Source organism: Girardinichthys multiradiatus, chromosome 21, assembly GCF_021462225.1.
Source record: "Girardinichthys multiradiatus isolate DD_20200921_A chromosome 21, DD_fGirMul_XY1, whole genome shotgun sequence".
Lineage (NCBI taxonomy): Eukaryota > Metazoa > Chordata > Actinopteri > Cyprinodontiformes > Goodeidae > Girardinichthys > Girardinichthys multiradiatus.
This window is the reverse complement of record NC_061813.1, coordinates 40,668,492-40,690,954: the sequence shown is the minus strand read 5'-3', so window position 1 is coordinate 40,690,954 and position 22,463 is coordinate 40,668,492. Positions and strand designations below refer to the sequence as shown.

General features: G+C 39.3%; 1 protein-coding gene across 1 annotated transcript; it reads left to right on the top strand.

The window, feature by feature from the left end:
- The first annotated feature begins 224 nt into the window (after nucleotides 1-224).
- nrn1a (neuritin 1a) lies at nucleotides 225-20,973 on the top strand. Its single transcript, XM_047349801.1, has 3 exons — nucleotides 225-514; nucleotides 8,321-8,468; nucleotides 17,054-20,973. The coding sequence occupies exons 1-3, from the start codon at nucleotides 460-462 to the stop codon at nucleotides 17,280-17,282; spliced, it is 432 nt and encodes a 143-aa protein (XP_047205757.1). The 5' UTR covers nucleotides 225-459; the 3' UTR covers nucleotides 17,283-20,973.
- Nucleotides 20,974-22,463: the final 1,490 nt, after the last annotated feature.

The window sequence follows — 22,463 nt, the reverse complement described above, 5'->3', positions numbered from 1 at the left end:
ATTTTCGTTTATGACTGAATATGGAGTGTATTTCTGCAGTCAGAACATTTTAGTCACCGATTCCTCTTGAAATAGAAAAGAGAAATATGAGATCCTAAAAATGCCAAAGATTTGATGATGATGAGGGAAGGACGGATGGATGAGGCAGAGAGAGAGAGGGATGGATGGATGGATGGAAGGAAGGAGGAGCTTTCTCTCAGTCTTTTCTTTTTTCACTCGGGACGTGTAAAACGAAGTGAGAGCTGGGAGCAGAGAGGAGCAGCACCAACCTACAGACTTCTGCAGAGGAGGGACACATTCAGGAGGAGGAAGAGGAGCAGCAGCCGGGCAGCAGCGGGGCTCTGCCGTGTTGGATGTAGCTGTTTGCGTCTGTTTTTTTGCGGGGAATGTGCGGCTCCTCCTCTGCGGCTCTCCAACTTTGTGAATCTGTGCTCTCATGGTGAGAGGCGGACGCAGAGGATGGGACTAACCTGGTCCTCCAAATGTCTCACACTCCTCCTGGCTCTTCATATAGGTGAGCAGAAAAATTCCCCGCTTCTTTCTGGGTTTACAGGTGAAACTCTGCCTGTTCTGCTGTTTTTAATCATTTCACATTATTAATATTTCACATTATTCCGTTTTATTTAGGATTCCGTTCAATCTTTTTACCTGTCCGGCTTCAGTCACTGGACTCGCTTCATGTTGCTCATTTTCCCTTTTTTTTACCTCTTTAATCTGATTTTATTTCCCTTTAGGTTTTACTTTCAGGCTTGATTTCGTTTGGAATAATTTTGTATAAATGTCTTAAAATTAATCGTGCTTCGTTCTTTCTTGTTTGCAGCCGTTTTGGCTCGTAGTGAAGCAGCTGAGGCATGTGAGCCTCCGCGCCTGTTTTAACGGGGCTTCACTTCACATTTAGAGTGCGTGAATGTGCGTGAATGTGCGTGAATGTGCGTGAGTGTGTGTGCTCTAACAAGGGGGATGCCCCCCTCCCTCCCCCTCCTTACTCCCGCCTTCGTCACTCCTCCTCTTCCTCCTCCTCCCTCCTGGTTGTCCCAAACTGGAGATATTTGCTGCATCTCCATCACCTGCAGAACTGCTCATAAAAAATACTTCAAATTTGAAAATAAAATTTAGCTTCAATTTTGAAATTTACCAATGATGAATTTGAGCTGGTTGGATAAAGTGATCCGAAAAGGCCTGAAGGAGCAGATTATAGCAGAGAACCAAAACTCCAGACATTAGACGGTTGGAGGAGTCCAGTTTTTAGTCGGTGTTCAGAGGAGCCATCCCGCCGCAGTGCGCGCGTCACACCCCACTGTCCGGAAATTAGAAACAAAATCTGGACAAAAACGGCTTCTATTTTTTACATTTTCTAAATTCAAATTTCTGTTGCAAAACAACCGAAATGAAAAGTTGCAAAATTTTCTCCTGAATTTTCTTTGGGCGCGCGCACAAACGCTGGTGCACCCGCTTTGCTCGTGCACAGTTTAACGCCTTCTCGTTATTATTATTTTAACTGGTATGTGTGAATGAACGGGTCTTGCTGGGCCGCTGAGTTCGGTTCGGTTGCCGAACTGCTGCAGAACATGAGTTCCCTCCCTGCAGGCTGCGTCTAAACGTCTCAGACCTTTAAGCGCTTTAATTTGAGCTGATTGTTGTTTTTTCTGTTGCATTGCATAACGACGCTGTGGAGGAGGGTTTCTGTCCGTGCGTGGACGTGGGTGCGTGTTTGTGAAAGAGAAATGCTGAATAATTCAGTTCGCGTGAATCCGTCTCCTTCAGCGCTTTGTGACAAAAATTCAGACAGATTTCAGGAGAAAACAGCAAACATGAGAAGAAGAATTGGGAGGAATCTGGATTATTTTGTGGCTTTATTGTGGGGGAAGATCTGAGTGCAGTTGCAGTTTGATTTGCAGTTTGATTTGCAGTTTGATTTGCGGTTTGATTTGCGGTTTGATTTGCGGTTTGATTTGCGGGATGATTTGCGGGATGATTTGCTGAGTGCAAGCAGAGGAATCGAATAAAATCGACCGAGTGGCCTGGATTTGAAAAGCCCGTTAATAATCAGGTTTGACCGGGACTTTATGGAGCTGAATCCTGCTCTCAGTCTGGGTCCCAGCAGGGGTTCGGTTCGAGGTTTGGCGGGCTGCTGCAGCACAGACACACCGTTAAAAATGCATGAAAACTGTTCAAAATCCAGTTTTAGTGCATCCTCAGATCGAAAAACCGTCTACAGACCTGTAGATTTAATGACTTATTAAGCTCAAAGGGAAGAAACAAAACCCAACTAGTGATCTGAAAAATAAAAACATATTTTCATGCATAATTATTGTCACAATATGAAGAAATGTTCATGTTTTTCAGGCAAAGAAAAGAGCGCTGTGGGTTAATGGTGGGTGTGTCCGCGGTGTGTGAAGCTTCAACATGCTGGTGTGTGTGTGTGGAGGTGGGGTGAATGAGTGCTCGATGGGAGGCGTGAACGAAAATAAAATCCAAATAAATAAATAACGCTCATGCGCGTCCCCGTCTTGCGCGGGACCGTCCTGGTTTCAGTGGACAGAAATAAAACCTGGGAATGTTGGAAATATTCCCAATTTCTTTCTAAAAAGGTGGGAGTGAGAGCAGGATGGGGATGGGTGGGTGGATGGTGAGAATGTCTTTAAAAAACATGCAGAACAAAAACAACAAATCCAGATTAATGAAGACAGACAGAAAATAAAAATAATCTGCAGCTCTGAAAAGAAAAAGACTCAATATTGGGTTTTTTGGCAAATGAATTAAAACACCAAAGATGTGAGTAAAAGTCGAGGAATGAGGCAAAAAGAAGCATTTTTACTAAAAAGAAATCCTCATTATTAATAAGCGTATTTCAAACAGAGCGGGAGATAAAGAAACATATTTCCTTCATGTTTCTTCTGCTTATTCGTTTTATTTTCTGGATTTGTTCTCCTGAGCTGCAGTAAAAGCAGCTTTTTAACGCGTGAGATCGTTGCTGCAGGAATCCTGCAGCTGATTGATGCATTTTGCGCCGCAGCGGAACCAGGCAGCCCATCAGAGATGATGTAATGCCTCCAACATGCAGAGAGGAAACTCTCACTCATCCGGTCACATGGAATATCAGATCAAATCATTTTACATGCAGCAAGCATCAGATAAATAACATTTCCCTTTAAAAACTGCCTAATTAGGTCTGTTACGTTTTATTTTCATTGAAGATAAATCTAAGGAAATTAACATTAGAAATGAGCAAAAGTTATTTTTATTAAATGTGACTTATTATGCAAACTAACCGGGGTCTGTAAAGCTTTATTCTGATAACGAGCCATTTTATTCATTTTACAGCATTCATGTAAATTCACACGTTCATTGATGTATATTTAATAATCCCGACTTTTCAGTTTTAAATCCAACTGCATTTATTTAGAGAAAATTATCAATTTTATCTGCATTTATTTTAACTTGTTTAAACTGAAAACTGTTTAATTTCACGTCTTTGTTGGATTCAAACACAAAGAAAAAAGACAAAGAACCGGGATTTCAAACAGCCTCAAATATTAGTATTTGAATGGATTTATTATGCTGTAAATAATGAACCAACAGCTGCTGCAGATTTTAGACCTGAGATGTTTTAAAAGCAAGGACGCAATCAGAGCTTTGACAGGAGCGACTTTAATATTACCCATGTTGCATTTGGCAACAAAAACTGTTAATTTATATGAACAAATCTGGAATGTGGCACTATTAATATTAAATATATAAATGATAAAGCAATAAAATCCTTCATTTACAACCAAATAATCATTTTTCCCCATTCAGGATAAAAAAGAACCAGAAAAATCTAAATAAGGTCAAGTTTTTAGTCAAAATTAAATTTTGAGCTGAATCAAACCTAATTTTTTCATTAAAGAGAGACAAATCTAAATCTATATGCTGATGGAAATAAACTGTAAATTATTCGCAGCAGATTTTAGATAAAATCATAACTGCCACAAAAACAGTTTTGATTTTACATAAACCTCCTTCTTAAAATACCAGAATTTAACACCTGAATCCGACCAACAAATGACTGAAAGGAGGTGAAACTAAAGAAAATAAAAACTGTAAAAATATAGAAAACATTTGTAAAATATGTCTTTATTTATTTTTTAAGCCAAGGCTTTTTCTCCCCTAAACTCTAAACCAAACCAACAAGTAATTAAATGAAATAAATCTGAAAATAAGAACATAAAAATATAGAAAACATAGAAAAACACCAACAATAGAAAAAAAAAATTACCTTTCATCAGGTTCAAAGTTTTTACCAATTTTAACCAAGTAGAACTTAGTAAAATGTAATAAAACTATGATTTAAAATAATAAAACACCACTGAAAAACGAACCTTTGAATACCATGAAAGCACAAGCAGTGAAAGAAATAAAAGTTAAATATAAAACAGTAAAATGATAGAAAAGACCAAAAACACTGATAATTTACAGACCAGATATTTTTCACTAAGCTGTGTTTTTAATGTCTAAACCTAAGCAATAAATACATAAAATAAATCTTTATTTAAATTCCCAAAGAACATGTTTAGGTTTTTCATCCCAATGTTCAGATCAGGAAAATATCCTAGTTGGCATTAATATAGATTATAAGGAGTATTTCTCCTTTCTAATCGTCTCAACCCTGATAGTTTATGTAAAAATCGAATAAATCAAGAGAAACTGAGTTTTGGCCTCAAAGGCAGTTTTTATTCTGGTTTCTGGAGAACAGGTAAATCTAGAACTCACTAAAAAGAAGATTTAGAACATTTTAAATGCCTTATTAGTGACTAGTTATCTGTTTATTATGGCCATGTTTTATGCAGTGTATAGCGCCACCTGCTGATCACACTACACAGACTCTAAATAAAGCTGGATGACTTTAAAGGAACTATCCCTGCAAATCAACAGTTTAGTTTTCCAACTTTTATTTTGAAGATCCCTTCCTGTTGATGCTGTCAAGCACTGGTGTCTCAGGGCGTCCCTCAGGGCTGGTCTCCTGCAGGTTTTAGATGTTTGAATGAAATGATGGTCCAGTACCAGAGTTCTGCAGGAGGTCATTCAAACATTTCATTGGGGACACACCTTGGACATGCAGGACATGGTCCTGGAGGACTGGAGTTGGACATCGTGCAGTAAAACACTGAGCTGGGAGTGAGGATGCTGATTAGAGGCTCTGCAGGAAAGATCTTCAGCTCAGAAACTCATCAGGTTTTTGTTCTTCCTCCCCCTTGACCTCGCCTAACAGCCGTGTCTCGTCCTACACGTCATGCTATGTTAGTCCATCTTCTGACAGAGCGGAACCAGACAGCAGCCGGGTTGTTATCCAAACCAATCAATCAGGCCGATCCTGTGCTTAACGAACCAAGAGCTCACAGTTAACAGAGGGGTGTGTGTGTGTGTGTGTGTGTGTGTGTGTGTGTGAGTGTGTGTGTGTGTGTGTTTTCTGGTGGGTTTTCTCTCTGTGAATGAGGGAGGTGACTGACCCCGCCTAATTAAACACACCCTCTATCAGCCACCACATAAATGGTCTCAACTGAGCTCCTGAATATTTCCACATGGTTCTGACCCACAGAGCAGGTATGAGAGGCGGAGAAGGAGAGGCGATGGAGGACCTGGTTTGTGTTCAATCCTGGGAGATCTTAGAGCTACATTAATCTAAAAATGTCCAATGAAGCTAGAGCCATGAAATCAAGTTTTAAAAAGGTAAACACCATGTAAGACCAAGTGTATCATTTATGATCCAATTATTCCTAAGATCTTATTCCTCTTTATCCATCATCCATCTCATGCTGGTCCTTGCAGAGTTGTGATGGGTGGTGCAGATCATTGGGCGAACGGCAGGGTACACCCTGGACTGGTCAAGAGCAAATTAGATAACTAAATAACCTAATAGTCATGTTTTTGGACTGTAGGAGGAACCCGGGGTACCCGGAGAGAACCTATGCGTGTACGGGGAGAACATGCAAACTCCATGCAGAAAGACATGAGGCAGGATTCAAACCTAGGACCTTCTTGCTGCAAGGCAACAGTGCAACCGACTGCCCCACCGCACAGTGCCACCCTATAAACTGTTTCGATTGAACAACATCAGATTTTCTGTGATTTCTTGTATGAGGATCTAAAACACCAATGGTCTAGACTGTAGTATGCAGAGACATCAAGTTCAAAACTTTATTAGGTCCCATCTGGGCTGCAGTATTAAGATGTTAGAGAGGAGACGGCATCAGCTGCTCCTTTAATGAAAATGTAAAATATCTTTTTTTTTTTTCATGCAACTCTGCATAGATTCTATTACAGTTATAAATGTTACAAGTTAATTTTAATCAGTCATATGAACCTTAATCTTATTCTGGACCTTCAACCTTCAGCATCTGAAACCAGACCTTTCATCAAAGGATCCTTCTGTTGTCCACCTTCAGTTCGGTCTGACTGAGGAGTCGGTAGCTCAGATATTTTTCTGTCTAAATTTATTGTGAAAGAAATATTTAATAAATAGTTTCTGCTGCTTTGCTTTAGCTGATCAGCTGTTGCCAAACATTAGAACATGTTTAATCACCAACTCTGAGGCCAATATTTACTTTCTTCTCCCTTTTCAGCAGACATTTAATTGAAGTAAATGTATTGTTGTGCATAAGTGTGTTTTAATTAGGGATTTTTTATGACAAATCACTGGTTTTAGCTTCATATTTTGGTTTGTTTTAGGCAGCTGTGGTTAGTTTAGTCCAATCATTTCAAATATTCAACATTTCAGTTTGATCCTAGTTATGATACAAGGCAATCAAATGCACCTTATAATGTCAAACAGTGATTTTCTATCTAAAGAAGCTCAACTGATTTTATTGAGTCATGGACTTTGCAGAAATCCCTCCTCCTGAGCATGTATGTGGCGACAGTGGAAACCAGTGACTCCCTTTCAACAGGAAGAAACCTCCAGTTGAACCTGGGTCAGGGTATGCACAAAGAGTGCACTCATAAAAAACACAAAAGCACCAGTCTGGAGTGCTTTTAAAGAAGTATTAGACAGAGTTAATGATGGCGGTGACTGTTAGTGGCACGGTGGCTGTGTATCCACGACCTTCACACAGTCGCACAGCCTGGTCATCAAGTACTTTAAGCAGGAGTACAGATGTGGCACCTGTGGTAGAATGTTAATATGGTGTGATCTGTTGGTATGTAGCTGCATCTTCACACAGTCCGATTGAACCGGGCCAGGGTGGGGCTCCAAGTGTGGGTGAATGAGGATTGTACCAAAATGAAAAACCTCTTTAAGTTTAAACGCAATCATGATGCTTCTTGCTATTTTACATTTCTGACATGTTCTCCTGCATCCTTGCCATGCTCTAAACACCAGGATTACGTTAAAACCTAAAGAGGTTTTTCATTTTGGCACGGCCCTTTGGTTCCTATAGATATAGGACCTATTTTTACCCCTCGTTTGCACAAACTGAGATTATGCCAGACAGTTTGATTGGCTCCACTTTCAAATGCCAAGACTGTAGACTGATTTCTAAGACTTTAAATTTGTTGTTTCTCTTTGAAATTATTATTCTTGCCTTTAATTTTTCTGTCACTGTTCTTGCTTTGGTACAACTAAAGAGGAACATCTGGAGAAATCATAATATATATCATGCATTGGGGCTAATATGCAACATCAAAAACATGCAATTAAATACTGAGCAAAGCTGACCAAAGATAGTAAAGATATACTAAATAATATAAATTATTTCAGATGTTAAAACGAATTTGACATTAATGATTACATATCCAACAAAGCAAACCAATATTAAGGATTGTTCGGCATTCATAAGGTTGCTGGTTTGATCCCCAGCCTTCCAGGTTTCAAAGTGGCATTGGCTAACCCATTCAATGCCACATTTAACCTGATATGCTTATCTTTGTGGGTTTGTAGAGGTAAATATAGATGTATATGTAGCTAAAACCTGTTTTACACTGTGAATGAAAATAGATTTTGTAGAAACTCATGGTTAGACAACACAGCCACAGATCACCATCCTTTTCTCATATTTTTACAACCATATGTCTGACTGATTTTCCATGTGATATCTCTATTTTTCTATTGAAAGTGTGATTTACTCAGTATCTGCTCCCTCTGTATGCTGATGACACTGTTTTTTATTCTCTTAAAATAATTCCTCTTTTTCAAGATGACATCTCAAAATCTCTGAGCTTCTGTAAAGTACTTTAAAGACTGTTTTTACATTTGTTGATTTTAAAAGTCAGTGTGAGTTTGCAGGACATTGTGACCTTAAACATGTGCCCACCCTCCACCTGATACTCCCTCCCCTCTCTGCAGTACCCGTGTTGCAGACGGTGATCGTCAGCGCTGGTCAATGTGACTCAGTGTTTAAAGGTTTCTCAGACTGTCTGATTCAGTTGGGGGACGACATGGCCAACTATCCCCAGGACCTGGATGACAGAGAGAACCTTCACAAGATCTGCACGTAGGTGTACACTCAAACACACAATCATTACAGCAGATGAGAAGTCAGAACCCAATGTTAGGCTGCTAATCTCCAGTAAACAGAACTGTTCTTCTACTATTGACCATTTACTGCAGAAACTATCAAAGAAAACAAATTAGTGTTGTAAAAGTAATTAAGAACACCAATTACCCAAGTTGTTATAAATTTGTCAGTCTGCAACAACACTTTTAAAGAGTTTTTGTCTTTATCAGCAAACCAAAGATACTTCCTGAATCCTGCTGTGAGTACAGAAACGTTGGTTTAAGGTGTAATGTTACAGAAACCATGAAAACTAGCTGCATCTTAAACTCAAACTAAATGAACTGAATTGTAATTTATATCCCATAAATTTGGATTGCTTGTATCTCTTACAAAAAAGTTTGTTTTATTTGCATTTACCAAATACAAACTTAGGATTTCTGACTTTAGTAAAACTTGAACATTTGGATGCCATTCAAAGTCCTTCAAGACTCAGTGGAGTCACTGGCTTGGACAGATGTTTTCCAGCTGAGAAGATCCAAGGTAAGGATCTACTAAACAGCTAATGGAGCTAAACAGCAAATACTGAAAACCTGCAAAGATAGTGAAAACATCCAGCACTGTTCTTTTTATTAGAACCTGGACACACCTCAGAGTGGAAGAACACGGTTTCCAAAGATTGGAATGAGGTTAGGACTATAACGAGAAATTTTCTGACAGAAATCTGGTTTATGATATTTATATGAATTCAGTTTCTGTGCTGGAAGAAAAACCTGATATTTAAAAGTTCAGATATTGGAGTAAACGGAGTAGAGAGAACCTGATTGGATAATCTGGCTGTAGACAAACAATCATTTAAGTTTTTTCATTATTACCTTTTTGTGGAAATTGTAAAACATTGTTACTCTCCACTGTGAGGCTATGATTGGCTGGAAGGTTCTGTCACGTTCTGAACAAGTGAAACCAAAGCCAGATTTTGAATGACAGTTTTATTTATTCAGGGGACAAAAATCTATCCAGACCAACCTGAATCTGTGTGAAAAAGTATTTACCCCCTAACCCTAAACCCGGTTGTTCCACCCCCTGCAGCAGCAGCTGCCATCAAGTGTTCGTGAAAACTGGTAGTGAGTCTTTAACGTCACTGTGGAGGAATACCGACCCACTCTGCTATGCTGAACTGTATTAAATTTAGACATACCTGATGGGTTTCCAGCATGAACGACATGTTTAAGGTCATACCACAGCAACTCCATGTGATTCAACTCTGGACTTTCACTAGGTCACTCCAAATCCTTCATTTTGGTTTAATGAGACAGTCAGAGGTGGACTTGCTGGTGTGATGTCCTGCAGCAGAACCCAAGTAAGCATGAGTTTAAGATCACAGACTGATGGATGGACATTCTCCTTCAGGATTGTCTGCTAATGATCAGAATTTATGGTTCCACCAGTTACAATAAATAGTTCTAAAGCAGCAAAGCAGCTACCGACTATCATACTACCACCACCATGTTTGACAGTCAGTATGATGTTCTGTGTCTCAAATGCCGTGTGTGTTTTACATCAGATGTAACAGAACCCACATCTTCCAAAAGGTCCACTTTTGTCTTGTCAGTTGAAAGAATATTTTCATCAAGATGTTTTTTGGTAAATGTGCAATGGGCCTTTGTGCTATTTTGCGTCAGCAGTGGTTCTGGCCTTGTAACTCTCCCATAGAGGCCATTTTTGTCCAGTCTCTCTTTTTTATTGTTGAGTCATGACCTCTGACCTTAACTGAGGCAATGAGCTCTGCAGAGCTGAGATGTTGATCTGGGTTCTTCAATGACCCCCTGGATGAGTTGCTCATGAGCTGTTAGAGTAATTCTGGTGGGCCGGCCACTCCTAGGAAGGTTCTCCACTGTTCTATGTTTTCTCCATTTGTGGATGATGGTTCTCACTGTGGTTCTCTGGAGTCACGAAGCCTTAAAAACAGCTTTTCAACCCCTTCCAGACTGATGGATGTCTGTGACTTTGTTTCTCAGCTGTTCTTAATGTTGTTAGGATAAAGACATGGGTTTATTTTTTAGATCTTTTAGCCTACTTCATGTTGTCACGCAGGTTCTACTTGAGGTATTCTTGATAGTACAGATCTCAACTGTGATTCGTTTCCCAAAAATGTGGTCAGCTACAGTTAATTCCTGATTTATCACGTTGGTTTGGAGGAAACCTTATATACTCTTAAATTAAACCGTTTAAATGTACGTTTTTCATATTAAAAGTTATTGAATGATCTGCAACACTGAAATGCATCAAAAAGCATCGACAGAATAAATTTTTAAGGCACTATATGTACAACCGGAAACACCTTAGAGCCGTCTCTGCAGATTTATCTCCAACACCTGAGCTTTTATCTCCTCTCTAAAAATACGAGATTCTCTCTGACTTAAATATTTCATGGTTAAAGAAAAACATCTGAAGTGAGACCCAGATCTTCTTGTGTGAGAATAAAGTGAATAGATTTTTATATTTATTATGCTGAGACCATCTGAGTGACGCTTGATCTCAGATGAAACAATGTGATTTATTCAGCCACGAGCCCTGAGGGAGGAACTGGTGGAGTAACTGGGGGAGGTTAGTGGTGGGTGTGCATATGTGCAACCCCCTCCACCCGAAGCGGGTGGGCACCAGATGGCATGCTGCAATGAGAAACCCCCCCACCCTGCCTCAAACACATGATTTTTTAATTCAGTGACAGCTCCATCACAGCAGTGTTGAGGCGTGGCAGGAGGCGGGGGGATGTGTTAATGCGCCTTCCCACACACACACACACACACACACACACACACACACACACACACACACACACACACACACACACACACACACACACACTCTTGTTTTGCTATATGTAGTGAGGACCATCTGTTGACTCCCATTGACTTCCATTGATTTTCAGTCATTTTCAACCCTTTCTATGCCCTAACCCTGACAATAACCCTAAACCTAACCATTACCAGTGCTTACCTAACCCTAACCTTAACCTAAACTCAATTCACATCTTAGTCCTAAACCTAACCGTTAGCAAAATAGGTCGTGAGGACCAGCAAAATGTCCTCACTTTGGTACAATCGGTCCTCAATTTGATGGTGAAATTGGGAAAATGGTTCTCACTGTGATGCCAAGACAGGAACACACACACACACACACACACACACACACACACACACACACACACACACACACACGTTAATTGCTCTGAGATGTATCTTGGACACAGCTCAGGTCAGCAGGTCAACATCAATAGGAGCAGATTGGAAGATTGGATTAGATACGCTGTGTGTGTGTGTGTGTGTGTGTGTGTGTGTGTGTGTGTGTGTGTGTGTTTTAGCACGCGTCAATCAGCAGGCTGGTGTCGCATTTACATGAACTATGAGGAGGTTGCAAAAACAGATGAAGAGGAGATGATTAAAATGGAACAAAATGAGGAAGACAAAGGAATCTTACAGAAAATATGAAGGCAAATAACTAGAAGAACAGGGAAGCTTGAATTGGGGCCAGAGAGTAAAATTATATTTAAATGGGAAATACCGAGGACGCCTCAGTATGAATAAAACATTAAACCAAGTGAGAGTGAGGAGTGAAATGGAGGAGGTTCAGAGGAGGATAATGGCAGTGAGGGTGGGGGGGAAGATGACGAAAATGATAAAAGAAAAACCAAAGTAGAGAAAAAAAAGAAAATATGTTATATTACAGTTATGTTATAGCAGGGTTTGTTGTTCGACCCATAATTTAACTCATGCAAACCCATGATGGGATTTAAGTCAACTGATTTACAAGGAACTGGCATGTCTAGAATGGTCACCAGAGAAGATAGTACTGGGGTAATTAGTGGAGTGATAATGGCATCAGGCAGTTACAAGAGCGACAGTTGGAACAATGACTCATTAAGCAGCCTATGATGGAATAACATGGGGCTAATTGATCCTGGTTGATGGCATCATGGAGTTTTCTATCATGTTGGGCCTAGAGGTGTCACTGTAGCCGAATATCGGTCACCAGTCATCTTGATCTAAAGATTTTCTAAATTCCCAACGTTGTTTTAAAACATCAGTCATCAGCATAGAATAATTCAGGCCAGGTTGTCTGTCCAGTGCTGCAGTTTTAATCATGACCTCATTTAAGATTGCCTCTAAGCCAAAAACAGCAGGAAAATTGCTCCTGATGTTTTCTTTCCCCACAAACTGACTTAAGGTTTCATAGTTATCAAAAAAATCTCTTTGTAGCACAGAATAATCCCATTCCAGTCAGACCAGTCTAACTATCACAGGTTTTTAACCAGAGGTGAGCAAAGAAAGTCTCAGTAATACTGTGAAATAGCCTTTTATTATAGCACAGAACTAGAACCATCTAATCACATGCCAACTTCAGCAATGCATCCACATGCTTAAAAAAGCCTAGAAATTATGTTTTAATGAATAATAAATGTTTATCAAACCATAAATTGTGCTGTAAAAAGCTGGTATAAGTTTCAGATTTTGAACAAACACTGCGGAGATTTTAATTGGTTGCTATTGTCACAGACAATAGCCAACTGTGGTTTAGTTTTTATAACAGGGACCCAAAATGTTGCCATATAAACTATTTATAAATGGTGCTGGCTTCTTCTGTGCAGATCCAGTCAGATCAGGTGATGCACCTACATCTTGCTTCACAAGACTGTTTTCATTTAGATGAGACGTAATCTTAAAAACGCTCTTGTTCAAACAGATTAAAACTACATTATATGGATGTCCCAATGGGTTTCTCACTAACACATGTTCAAACCGCATGGGAGATTTACCTAACGTCTATCTACATGCTCTCTGGCACTGCTTGTATATGTCTTTTGGCTAAAAGTATGTGAACAGCTATCAGCATGCCTAGAGTAAACAGTCCCAGTCTGCACCCCACTTTGCTTTCTTGGTGACATCAGAAAAGTAGATTTGGAAGCACATACAGGTTCTTCTCAAAATATTAGCATATTGTGATAAAGTTCATTATTTTCCATAATGTCATGATGAAAATTTAACATTCATATATTTTAGATTCATTGCACACTAACTGAAATATTTCAGGTCTTTTATTGTCTTAATACGGATGATTTTGGCATACAGCTCATGAAAACCCAAAATTCCTATCTCACAAAATTAGCATATTTCATCCGACCAATAAAAGAAAAGTGTTTTTAATACAAAAAACCTTCAAATAATCATGTACAGTTATGCACTCAATACTTGGTTGGGAATCCTTTTGCAGAAATGACTGCTTCAATGCGGCGTGGCATGGAGGCAATCAGCCTGTGGCACTGCTGAGGTCTTATGGAGGCCCAGGATGCTTCGATAGCGGCCTTTAGCTCATCCAGAGTGTTGGGTCTTGAGTCTCTCAACGTTCTCTTCACAATATCCCACAGATTCTCTATGGGGTTCAGGTCAGGAGAGTTGGCAGGCCAATTGAGCACAGTGATACCATGGTCAGTAAACCATTTACCAGTGGTTTTGGCACTGTGAGCAGGTGCCAGGTCGTGCTGAAAAATGAAATCTTCATCTCCATAAAGCTTTTCAGCAGATGGAAGCATGAAGTGCTCCGAAATCTCCTGATAGCTAGCTGCATTGACCCTGCCCTTGATAAAACACAGTGGACCAACACCAGCAGCTGACACGGCACCCCAGACCATCACTGACTGTGGGTACTTGACACTGGACTTCTGGCATTTTGGCATTTCCTTCTCCCCAGTCTTCCTCCAGACTCTGGCACCTTGATTTCCGAATGACATGCAGAATTTGCTTTCATCCGAAAAAAGTACTTTGGACCACTGAGCAACAGTCCAGTGCTGCTTCTCTGTAGCCCAGGTCAGGCGCTTCTGCCGCTGTTTCTGGTTCAAAAGTGGCTTGACCTGGGGAATGCGGCACCTGTAGCCCATTTCCTGCACACGCCTGTGCACGGTGGCTCTGGATGTTTCTACTCCAGACTCAGTCCACTGTTTCCGCAGGTCCCCCAAGGTCTGGAATCGGCCCTTCTCCACAATCTTCCTCAGGGTCCGGTCACCTCTTCTCGTTGTGCAGCGTTTTCTACCACACTTTTTCCTTCCCACAGACTTCCCACTGAGGTACCTTGATACAGCACTCTGGGAACAGCCTATTGGTTCAGAAATTTCTTTCTGTGTCTTACTCTCTTGCTTGAGGGTGTCAATAGTGGCCTTCTGGACAGCAGTCAGGTCGGCAGTCTTACCCATGATTGGGGTTTTGAGTGATGAACCAGGCTGGGAGTTTTAAAGGCCTCAGGAATCTTTTGCAGGTGTTTAGAGTTAACTCGTTGATTCAGATGATTAGGTTCATAGCTCGTTTAGAGACCCTTTTAATGATATGCTAATTTTGTGAGATAGGAATTTTGGGTTTTCATGAGCTGTATGCCACAATCATCTGTATTAAGACAATAAAAGACCTGAAATATTTCAGTTAGTGTGCAATGAATCTAAAATATATGAATGTTAAATTTTCATCATGACATTATGGAAAATAATGAACTTTATCACAATATGCTAATATTTTGAGAAGGACCTGTAGATGCCACATCCCTCTTGCAGTTCTAAACATAGCAAAAAATAAGAAGAAGAATAAGCAAAGTTTAAATCAAATTTATTTAAAAAAATGTTTACAATATTTTGTTTCTATAGATAGAATGTCTGCTTGTATGAAAAACTAGCAGATTACATTAGAACATGTCTGGTCTCCAATGATTAAATACGTCACTTGGTGGTGTAGGAGCTATGGGCTTTGCTACCTTGGAATTGGAGCCAAGGTATTGGTATTGGCTTGGCACCCATTCCCTCCTCCCTAACATTTGCAACACCACACATCCCTATGGTCTTGAAATGGGGGACAATGGATTGTGAAGACATGGGTGGAGCACCATGCAGTGTCCCCTTCCGCTATGTTTGGCCCAGTCCTGCACTTCAAATTTAATACACTGTAGACATTTAGGGCTTTGGGGGAGTCTCTGCTGTCAGCAAGCAAAGGGGTCTCACACACCCCAGCCACAACTCCAATCTTAAAAATAGACATTTATTTAGACATATTCATTTGCATTCATTGAAACTTTTCATATACCAGAGACACACATGCAAACACCATGGGGTAGCGAGGCTAAGCTTGGGGCACTATGTGGTTCTGTTTGCCTCCTGTACCGGCACCTGTGCATTTTCTGCCAGGACTGGAGGTGCAGAGATGGCCTGGATGTCTCTAACAGCGCCATGGGGGACCTGCGGGGGCTGCCCCCACTTGGTAGGGTGTTGTTTCTGTGTGGCCTGCTTATTTTGGTGTTGGATTCAGTCTCAATTTAATAAAATTAATTCATGCGATTAGGATACTGTCTTAAGATATCCTTTTTGTAGAGCAAAACCTGCCATGGCACATGTAGGCAACCAGCTTCCCTATATGGTATGCCTGACATGCCAAGACAGGACATGTGAAAAAAACCTACATCATTCATGTTCATATTTCACATCTTAAAAATTCTGAGCTAAAGTCACACCTGCCAACATGAACTAGTTCAAATTCATTTATAAATGTTTTATTAGATTAAGTTCCTTAAAACATTTTCCTAAATTTTGGAAGATGAGGACATCTATCATTAGAGTCTTTTTTACCTCATCATAAAACATTACCTGTGTCGTTTGGTCAGTTCGTCTCCTCCAGTCGTATAAAATGTTTTAACCTTAACAAACCTGCTTTTGATCACACATTTTTCCAATTCTTGTCTTAATGAAGCAAAAACAAATACATTTATCTGGTCTGAAAATCTGTTCATCATGAGAATGATTTTAATGATGTTTACTTATAGTGATAAGCTATTGTGAAAAAAGCTTATATTTTTTTAGGCACAATGTCAGCTGGGAAAATCTCCTCTCAGCTAATTAGAAGACAAGATCTGTACGGATGATATGACTACACTTACATGTATGAGCTGAGAAAAACGGTGGTGGATGTCTGAGTCTAGAACACAGAACCTGAACGCCGCTCTTTATGGCTCTGATGTATGAGTTCAATATAAATCAAATAAAGTGATAATGACTATACCAAAAAGAACTTCGGTCCAACCAATTAATCACTAACTGTTATAAATTAGACAGTGGTAGTGATTGTAGAGTTTATTTTGGTTTTAAAACAAACTTTGGTGGCAGTTTAGTAGATCATGTAAAAACTGAATAATGGCATTGGAATATTTGTCAGTCCTTAAAATGCCTCTTACATTTATGACACTTTAAATTGTAACATTTAGAAATACAGCAGCCCTGAGCTGAGACAATCTCTGGTAAGCCAACTTCTCTCTGGCAAAAATGTGTCTTTGTGGCATACTAAAGGAAAACACTGCTTAGACACTCCAATGCTCTTGAGTTTTGTTGGAACATTTTAACTAGATAAAGTTCATGAGGTTTTTCATTGCTAGATTTTGGAACAGCTACAACTCTTGGCTCTGCTTCCTGACTAGTTTATGAATTCAGTTTAGAAGCAGCCTCCTACTCCAGTCAAAAAGCCTGTGTTGGTGATCCTTGCTGTGTTTTCTCTTGCCAGTTACTGGGATAACTTCCATTCCTGTGCCACGACGGCACTGGCTGACTGCCAAGAGGGAGCGACGGACCTCTGGGAAAAACTGAAAAAGGAGTCCCGCAACCTGAATTTCCGTGGGAGTTTGTTTGAACTCTGTGGCGGAGGCAACGGAGCCCCCAGATCTGCCGACGCCAGGGGCCTCAGCTTGCTCTTAATCACTCTGCCTACCATACTGACTTGGCTGGCGTTTTAACAGATATGAGGGGAAACACAAAGTTAAAGAAATAAAACACAAGAAAAATGTCCAACTGAAAAAACAGAAAAAAGAAAAAGAATGATAGCTACTCCTCCATACTGAAAAATACAACCTCCAGGACTGAGTTTGCATTCATCACGAGAAAACACACCTAAATTAGATTTTTACTCATCCCAGTACGACAGCCTGGTTTGCCCTGTGGGACCTCTGCAGACCGCCATCCTGGAGAGCTCATCCAATCACACGCAACCTCACCCAGAGGTCAATAACATGAAACATTCAACAAGCCATTGACCTGAAATGAAGACAATGATGAAATTTTGATGGAATCTTACAATTGTGGAATTACATAGTATTAAAGTCAGCCATGCATTATTGATGTTTAGCAGGCTAGGCCTTGACAGCATTATGTGACTGCTGGGTGCTGACACAGTATCAGGCTATATATTAGGGTTTCCATATAGCCTGAGGTACTAATTCATGTGTAATGCAATACCAAGCATAAGTCCACAAAATCAATAAGACAAGCCAAGGCATCGAGCCCATTTCAGCCCCGTCGCCTCGTTTTCACAACGAACAGCTTTTCATTTTTTTATTGGCACCAGGTTGACTCAGCTGACCATGCTAGATGTTATGGAATGAATGCATAATGGTGATATAGCCCAATGTTTGTACTTGTGTTAGCAGTTATAGTGCCGAGGCCACGGTCACACCAGCTATGAAGGCGTCAGAATGGGTGACAGACAGTTTTGCTAAATGTCCCGATGCGCAGGTCAACTTTTACAGTTAGGAAGAAAAGCAGTGATAACAGAATTTACCTTTGACCTGGGCAGCATTACTTGTATTCCATTAGTATACTAACACTATTCTGAATTATGTTAAAATGTACGTTATTTTGGTACAGCTACTTTATGAAGCCAATGTAAAATCATAAAGCCTCATTGTGCCAGTTTCTGGTGTGACCATGGTCTTTTCCTCACCTAAAGGTGCAAGGGTGTAGTTTGGCATAAAGTTTACTTTTGGTGAAATAAAAGTTCAGTTTACATTAATCTGCATGAAATCAATTAATCAAAACATTTCAGGAAATGGGCATAAAACCATAAATTGATCATATTGACATGATTTTGAATGAGAAAGCTTCAGTGAAAATTCATTTTGCACAACATCAACACAGCTAGCTACAGTTAAATGTTGCTAAAGTATGTCCGAAGCGATCAACAGCCAGCCTTTGATCTTTTAAACTTTAGGGTCAGGCTATAGCCATGTTGAAAACAGTTCCGCCTGGCAGTTCAGATTAATGTCGAAATAATGCTCAAAGAATTTAGAGACAAAAACAGATACGGGTTATGCTAGCATTTAAATCTGATGACGTCACTTTATTTCATGAGTTTGGTTTCAATTTAGTGAAGGTTAGCTAAAGTACTAGATCACAAACTAGGTTAGAAAAGATCAGTTTAGCTAACATTTTGGGTAGTCAGTCAAACCAGATTTGTCAGGTTGTCTAACTGATGAGACTAGAGGGTCAACCAGATCATGTTAGGTTAGCAACAGTTTGAATTAGCACCATAAATAGATACATTCAGAGAAGGATATCGGAGTGCAGCTCAACCAGATTAAATTGGCGGGTTTACTAAAAACCTCATCCAGATTATGGTAGGGTTAACTCACTTTTGGTTAAATGAATAAACAACATTCTAGGTTTTGTCAGAATGGCTCTGAGTTTAAATTAGGAGCTAAATAAGATAAAATGAATAAACATGTTAGACTATCTACATCCGGGTTATCTGAGGGAGTTCATATTAAAACTGTCTAAATTAGCCTGGGTTAAATAACATTCAGAATAACAGATGAACCAAACTGGTACATTTGGTTTTGCTAATTTAAACTGACAATTTAGACTATCATGAAATAACGTCATACAAGCTAACAGTTTCAATTAGCGACAATGCCGGAATGGATCTGGTAAACATAGGTCCGGATTATCCTTATTGCTTGATTGCGGATTACAACTGTGTCTGAAATAGGCTGGAAAGATTAACATTGGATCAAATGAATAAATGAAACTTTAAGTGAGGTTAGCTAACAGTTTTAATTAGCAGCTACATCAAATGAGTTTGGATCAGTCAAAGATATGTGGGACTAACTAAATCTATTTATATCATGTTTAATTAAAGCCTTGTTCCATTTAGGCTGGGTTGATTATTATTTATAAAATTGTTCTTATAATGTACGTGATAGATGCCCATTTACATCAAACAAGGAGACTAAAATTACCCTACTGGCTAACTCTTGTACATTTACATTTAAATCATCTACTTTTTTATTAATGTGTATTGTCTTTTTAAATAAATAAACTGAAAATATTTGTAAAACCAGCAAACCAAACTGTAAAATTTGGTCAGGTTAATTGATAGTTTTTAATAAGCGTCAAATAGCACTGTAAAAAGCTAACAGTTTAAAGCTTGCATTAAATCAGATAAATTTACTAAAAGATGTGGGCTAAACCAGATTAGGCTTTTATTAACATCTTAACCAATTTATCTTGAGCTACCTGTCATTTGTGTTAGCATAGAAATGAAATGTTTAATTCAGATCAAATTGGATTAGCTGAATTTACAGGAGAGTTACATTACATTGGCTCAGATTATAACTCCAAATCAAACAGGATTAGTAGATAAAAAGGTCACATTCTGTAACAATAAACCAGATAAATTTGATGAATACCTGGGTTAGCATCTTATCAGGCCATCTTTAACATTGTTTCTTACCTTCATTTTTTTTAACAGTTTGAGCAAACAATTAATAAGATTAGAATCGGTCCCTAATAACTAAAATAAATTGAAGATAATTTTCTTTGTGAGGTTCTGCCAGTTAAAGCATTTCTATCTTTAGACTTAATGCTCATTTCCTGAAATAACATGAGAACCACCTAAAGCTGTTGGGTTATTTTGACAGAAAAGAAACATTTTGAACATGAAAGTAGAAATTTAATTTCACCTTTAGTTTTCTGTCTGTCGGGCCACATCCCTGAGTTAGAAATATTTGTTTAGAAGAAGGTTTTTAATGGAAAAGCTGGAAGCAATATGAAGATGAGATGTCACGGCCAGTGTAGCTAAAAAATATGAATAATAAGTAAACCGTGGCTGAAGAATGACTGTTGCCATTTAGCATCATCACATTTTCCTACCAGTGATTATCAGTAGAATATTGGGGGTGACATATTTTAGGTCTGTGTTAGATTAAAGAGCAAAGTCCCAAAAGTAAAGTAGCATCTTAAACTTCAAACATACTTTAAATACATTTTAGGAGTTTATTTGTTTTGTGAGACAGAAACATTTCCACTGCCTTCTAACTAAAAGATGTGTACTTCTGTTTGTTTGTTTGTTTGTTTGTTTGTTTGTTGCTTGGCTGGTTTGTCTCTTTGTTTGTTTTTGAAGAAGTTGCATAAAAAAAGTTTAAAAAGATGGATATATTTCAAAAATCATCTATGAAGAGAAGATGTATATGAAAAGGATTTTGAGATATGAAAAATGAGAAAAAATGCTTTATTAGAGATAGTCTATCCCAAACAGTTTTAACAGCAGATTGATTATTTACAGACTATATAGGAATAGTGAGGTATGAGAGACACAATAAACAATTGCTAAAATGAAAAATGATGAAAATAAAAGTAATAATGTTTGAAAAACCCGTGTCTGTGCTTTCAATCTAGATGAATGGTGATTTTTCTATCTATGCTTTGGTTTGGTTGAATTTAACGTGGTGCAGAGATGGGAGAAGTGTGGATTTAATATTAATGAGGGAAAGCTGCTTCACGTTTTTATTTACTGAGATCAAGAGGAAGAGGAGGAAGGTCAGACAGATGTGCTGAAGTTTTCAGTCCAGGATTATCCCAACTTTAAACTTAATTCAGACCAACATCTGGAAATAAATTCAGAAAGAAACTATCAAGCATATGATCTAAAATCACACTTCAAATTTTATCCCAATATTTCACGGTCTGTATTGTGATAGTGATAAAAGTGATGATTAAAAGTATTTACAACATCTTTTCCGTCTTTTCAGACAACTGTAGAGTTTCACCTCATGTCAACGCAGTCAAAGCCTCGCAAACACTAAACAGACATTTTTATGACAGGCATCCTCACCATTCCAACGTTCATGCTCAGGGAGACGTCTGATGAGACGTTTGCACACCTACAGCACGGCTGCATTATGAGAAGAGAGCAAACTTTTTCAGGCAGTCAGAACAATGAGTGGAGGTCAGCAGACAGAGAATGCCTCAAAGATGCATCAGCCTCCATTACCAGCTGCCACAGTTTGGTTTTGCAACAGTCCAAATGGTCGTACAGTACCAGGGTTCCGATGTTGGAACAAATGAAGGCACCAACTGGATTCACATCACACTGTGGTTGAAAGAGTCCAATACATCGGTTTAGATATACAGGTTTCGTCCAGTTCTGCTTCTTTGGTTGCTTGCACAGAGCATGTTCCATACCAGCCAACATACTGGACTGAACCTCTGCATCACCGCCACGCCCTCATGTCAGTTAGTTATTATTATCTGGTTCTGAGGTTTCTATAGGAATATTTCTGACTTTTAAGCCTCCATTAAAAACATTACTCAATGAGGCCAAAAAGTATTAAAGCATGAAGCCGGTGACGCCTACAGGAGGTTTAGCAGTCTGACTCGTACAACAGGAGAAAACCAATCTGGTCATCAGAGAAGATGTGGGTCACGCCCTGGACAAGGGCTCTGTGGGAGGAGTTAACAGCAACCTTCTCATAGTGAGACAGCAGATCAGACCACTGGAGCCACCGTGCAGGCTGGACCTTTGTTCTCTATTCTCCAGTTAAAATTTGTTATCGTTAGCATAAATCCTAATTTAAACAATATTTCTGTGTTATTGGTGCCTTTGGTTTCATAAGATTTATTATTTTTAATCTTGGTTTATGAGCCGGACCTTAAAGCCCAGCAGTATTCCTGGCTCTTCTCTAATGGCACCATTTATGCGCTGCTGTAGCCGCTTGAACTCTGTTAAGGTTTAATGAGTCTTCGTCGTAGCTGAGCTTTGTGTGCAGAGGGCTCCTGGGGGAAACGCCTGTACATTGTGTCTGTGCATTAATATGGATGTGATGGGAAGTGAATTGGAGGAGGAAAAGCCTGCCGGCTGCAGC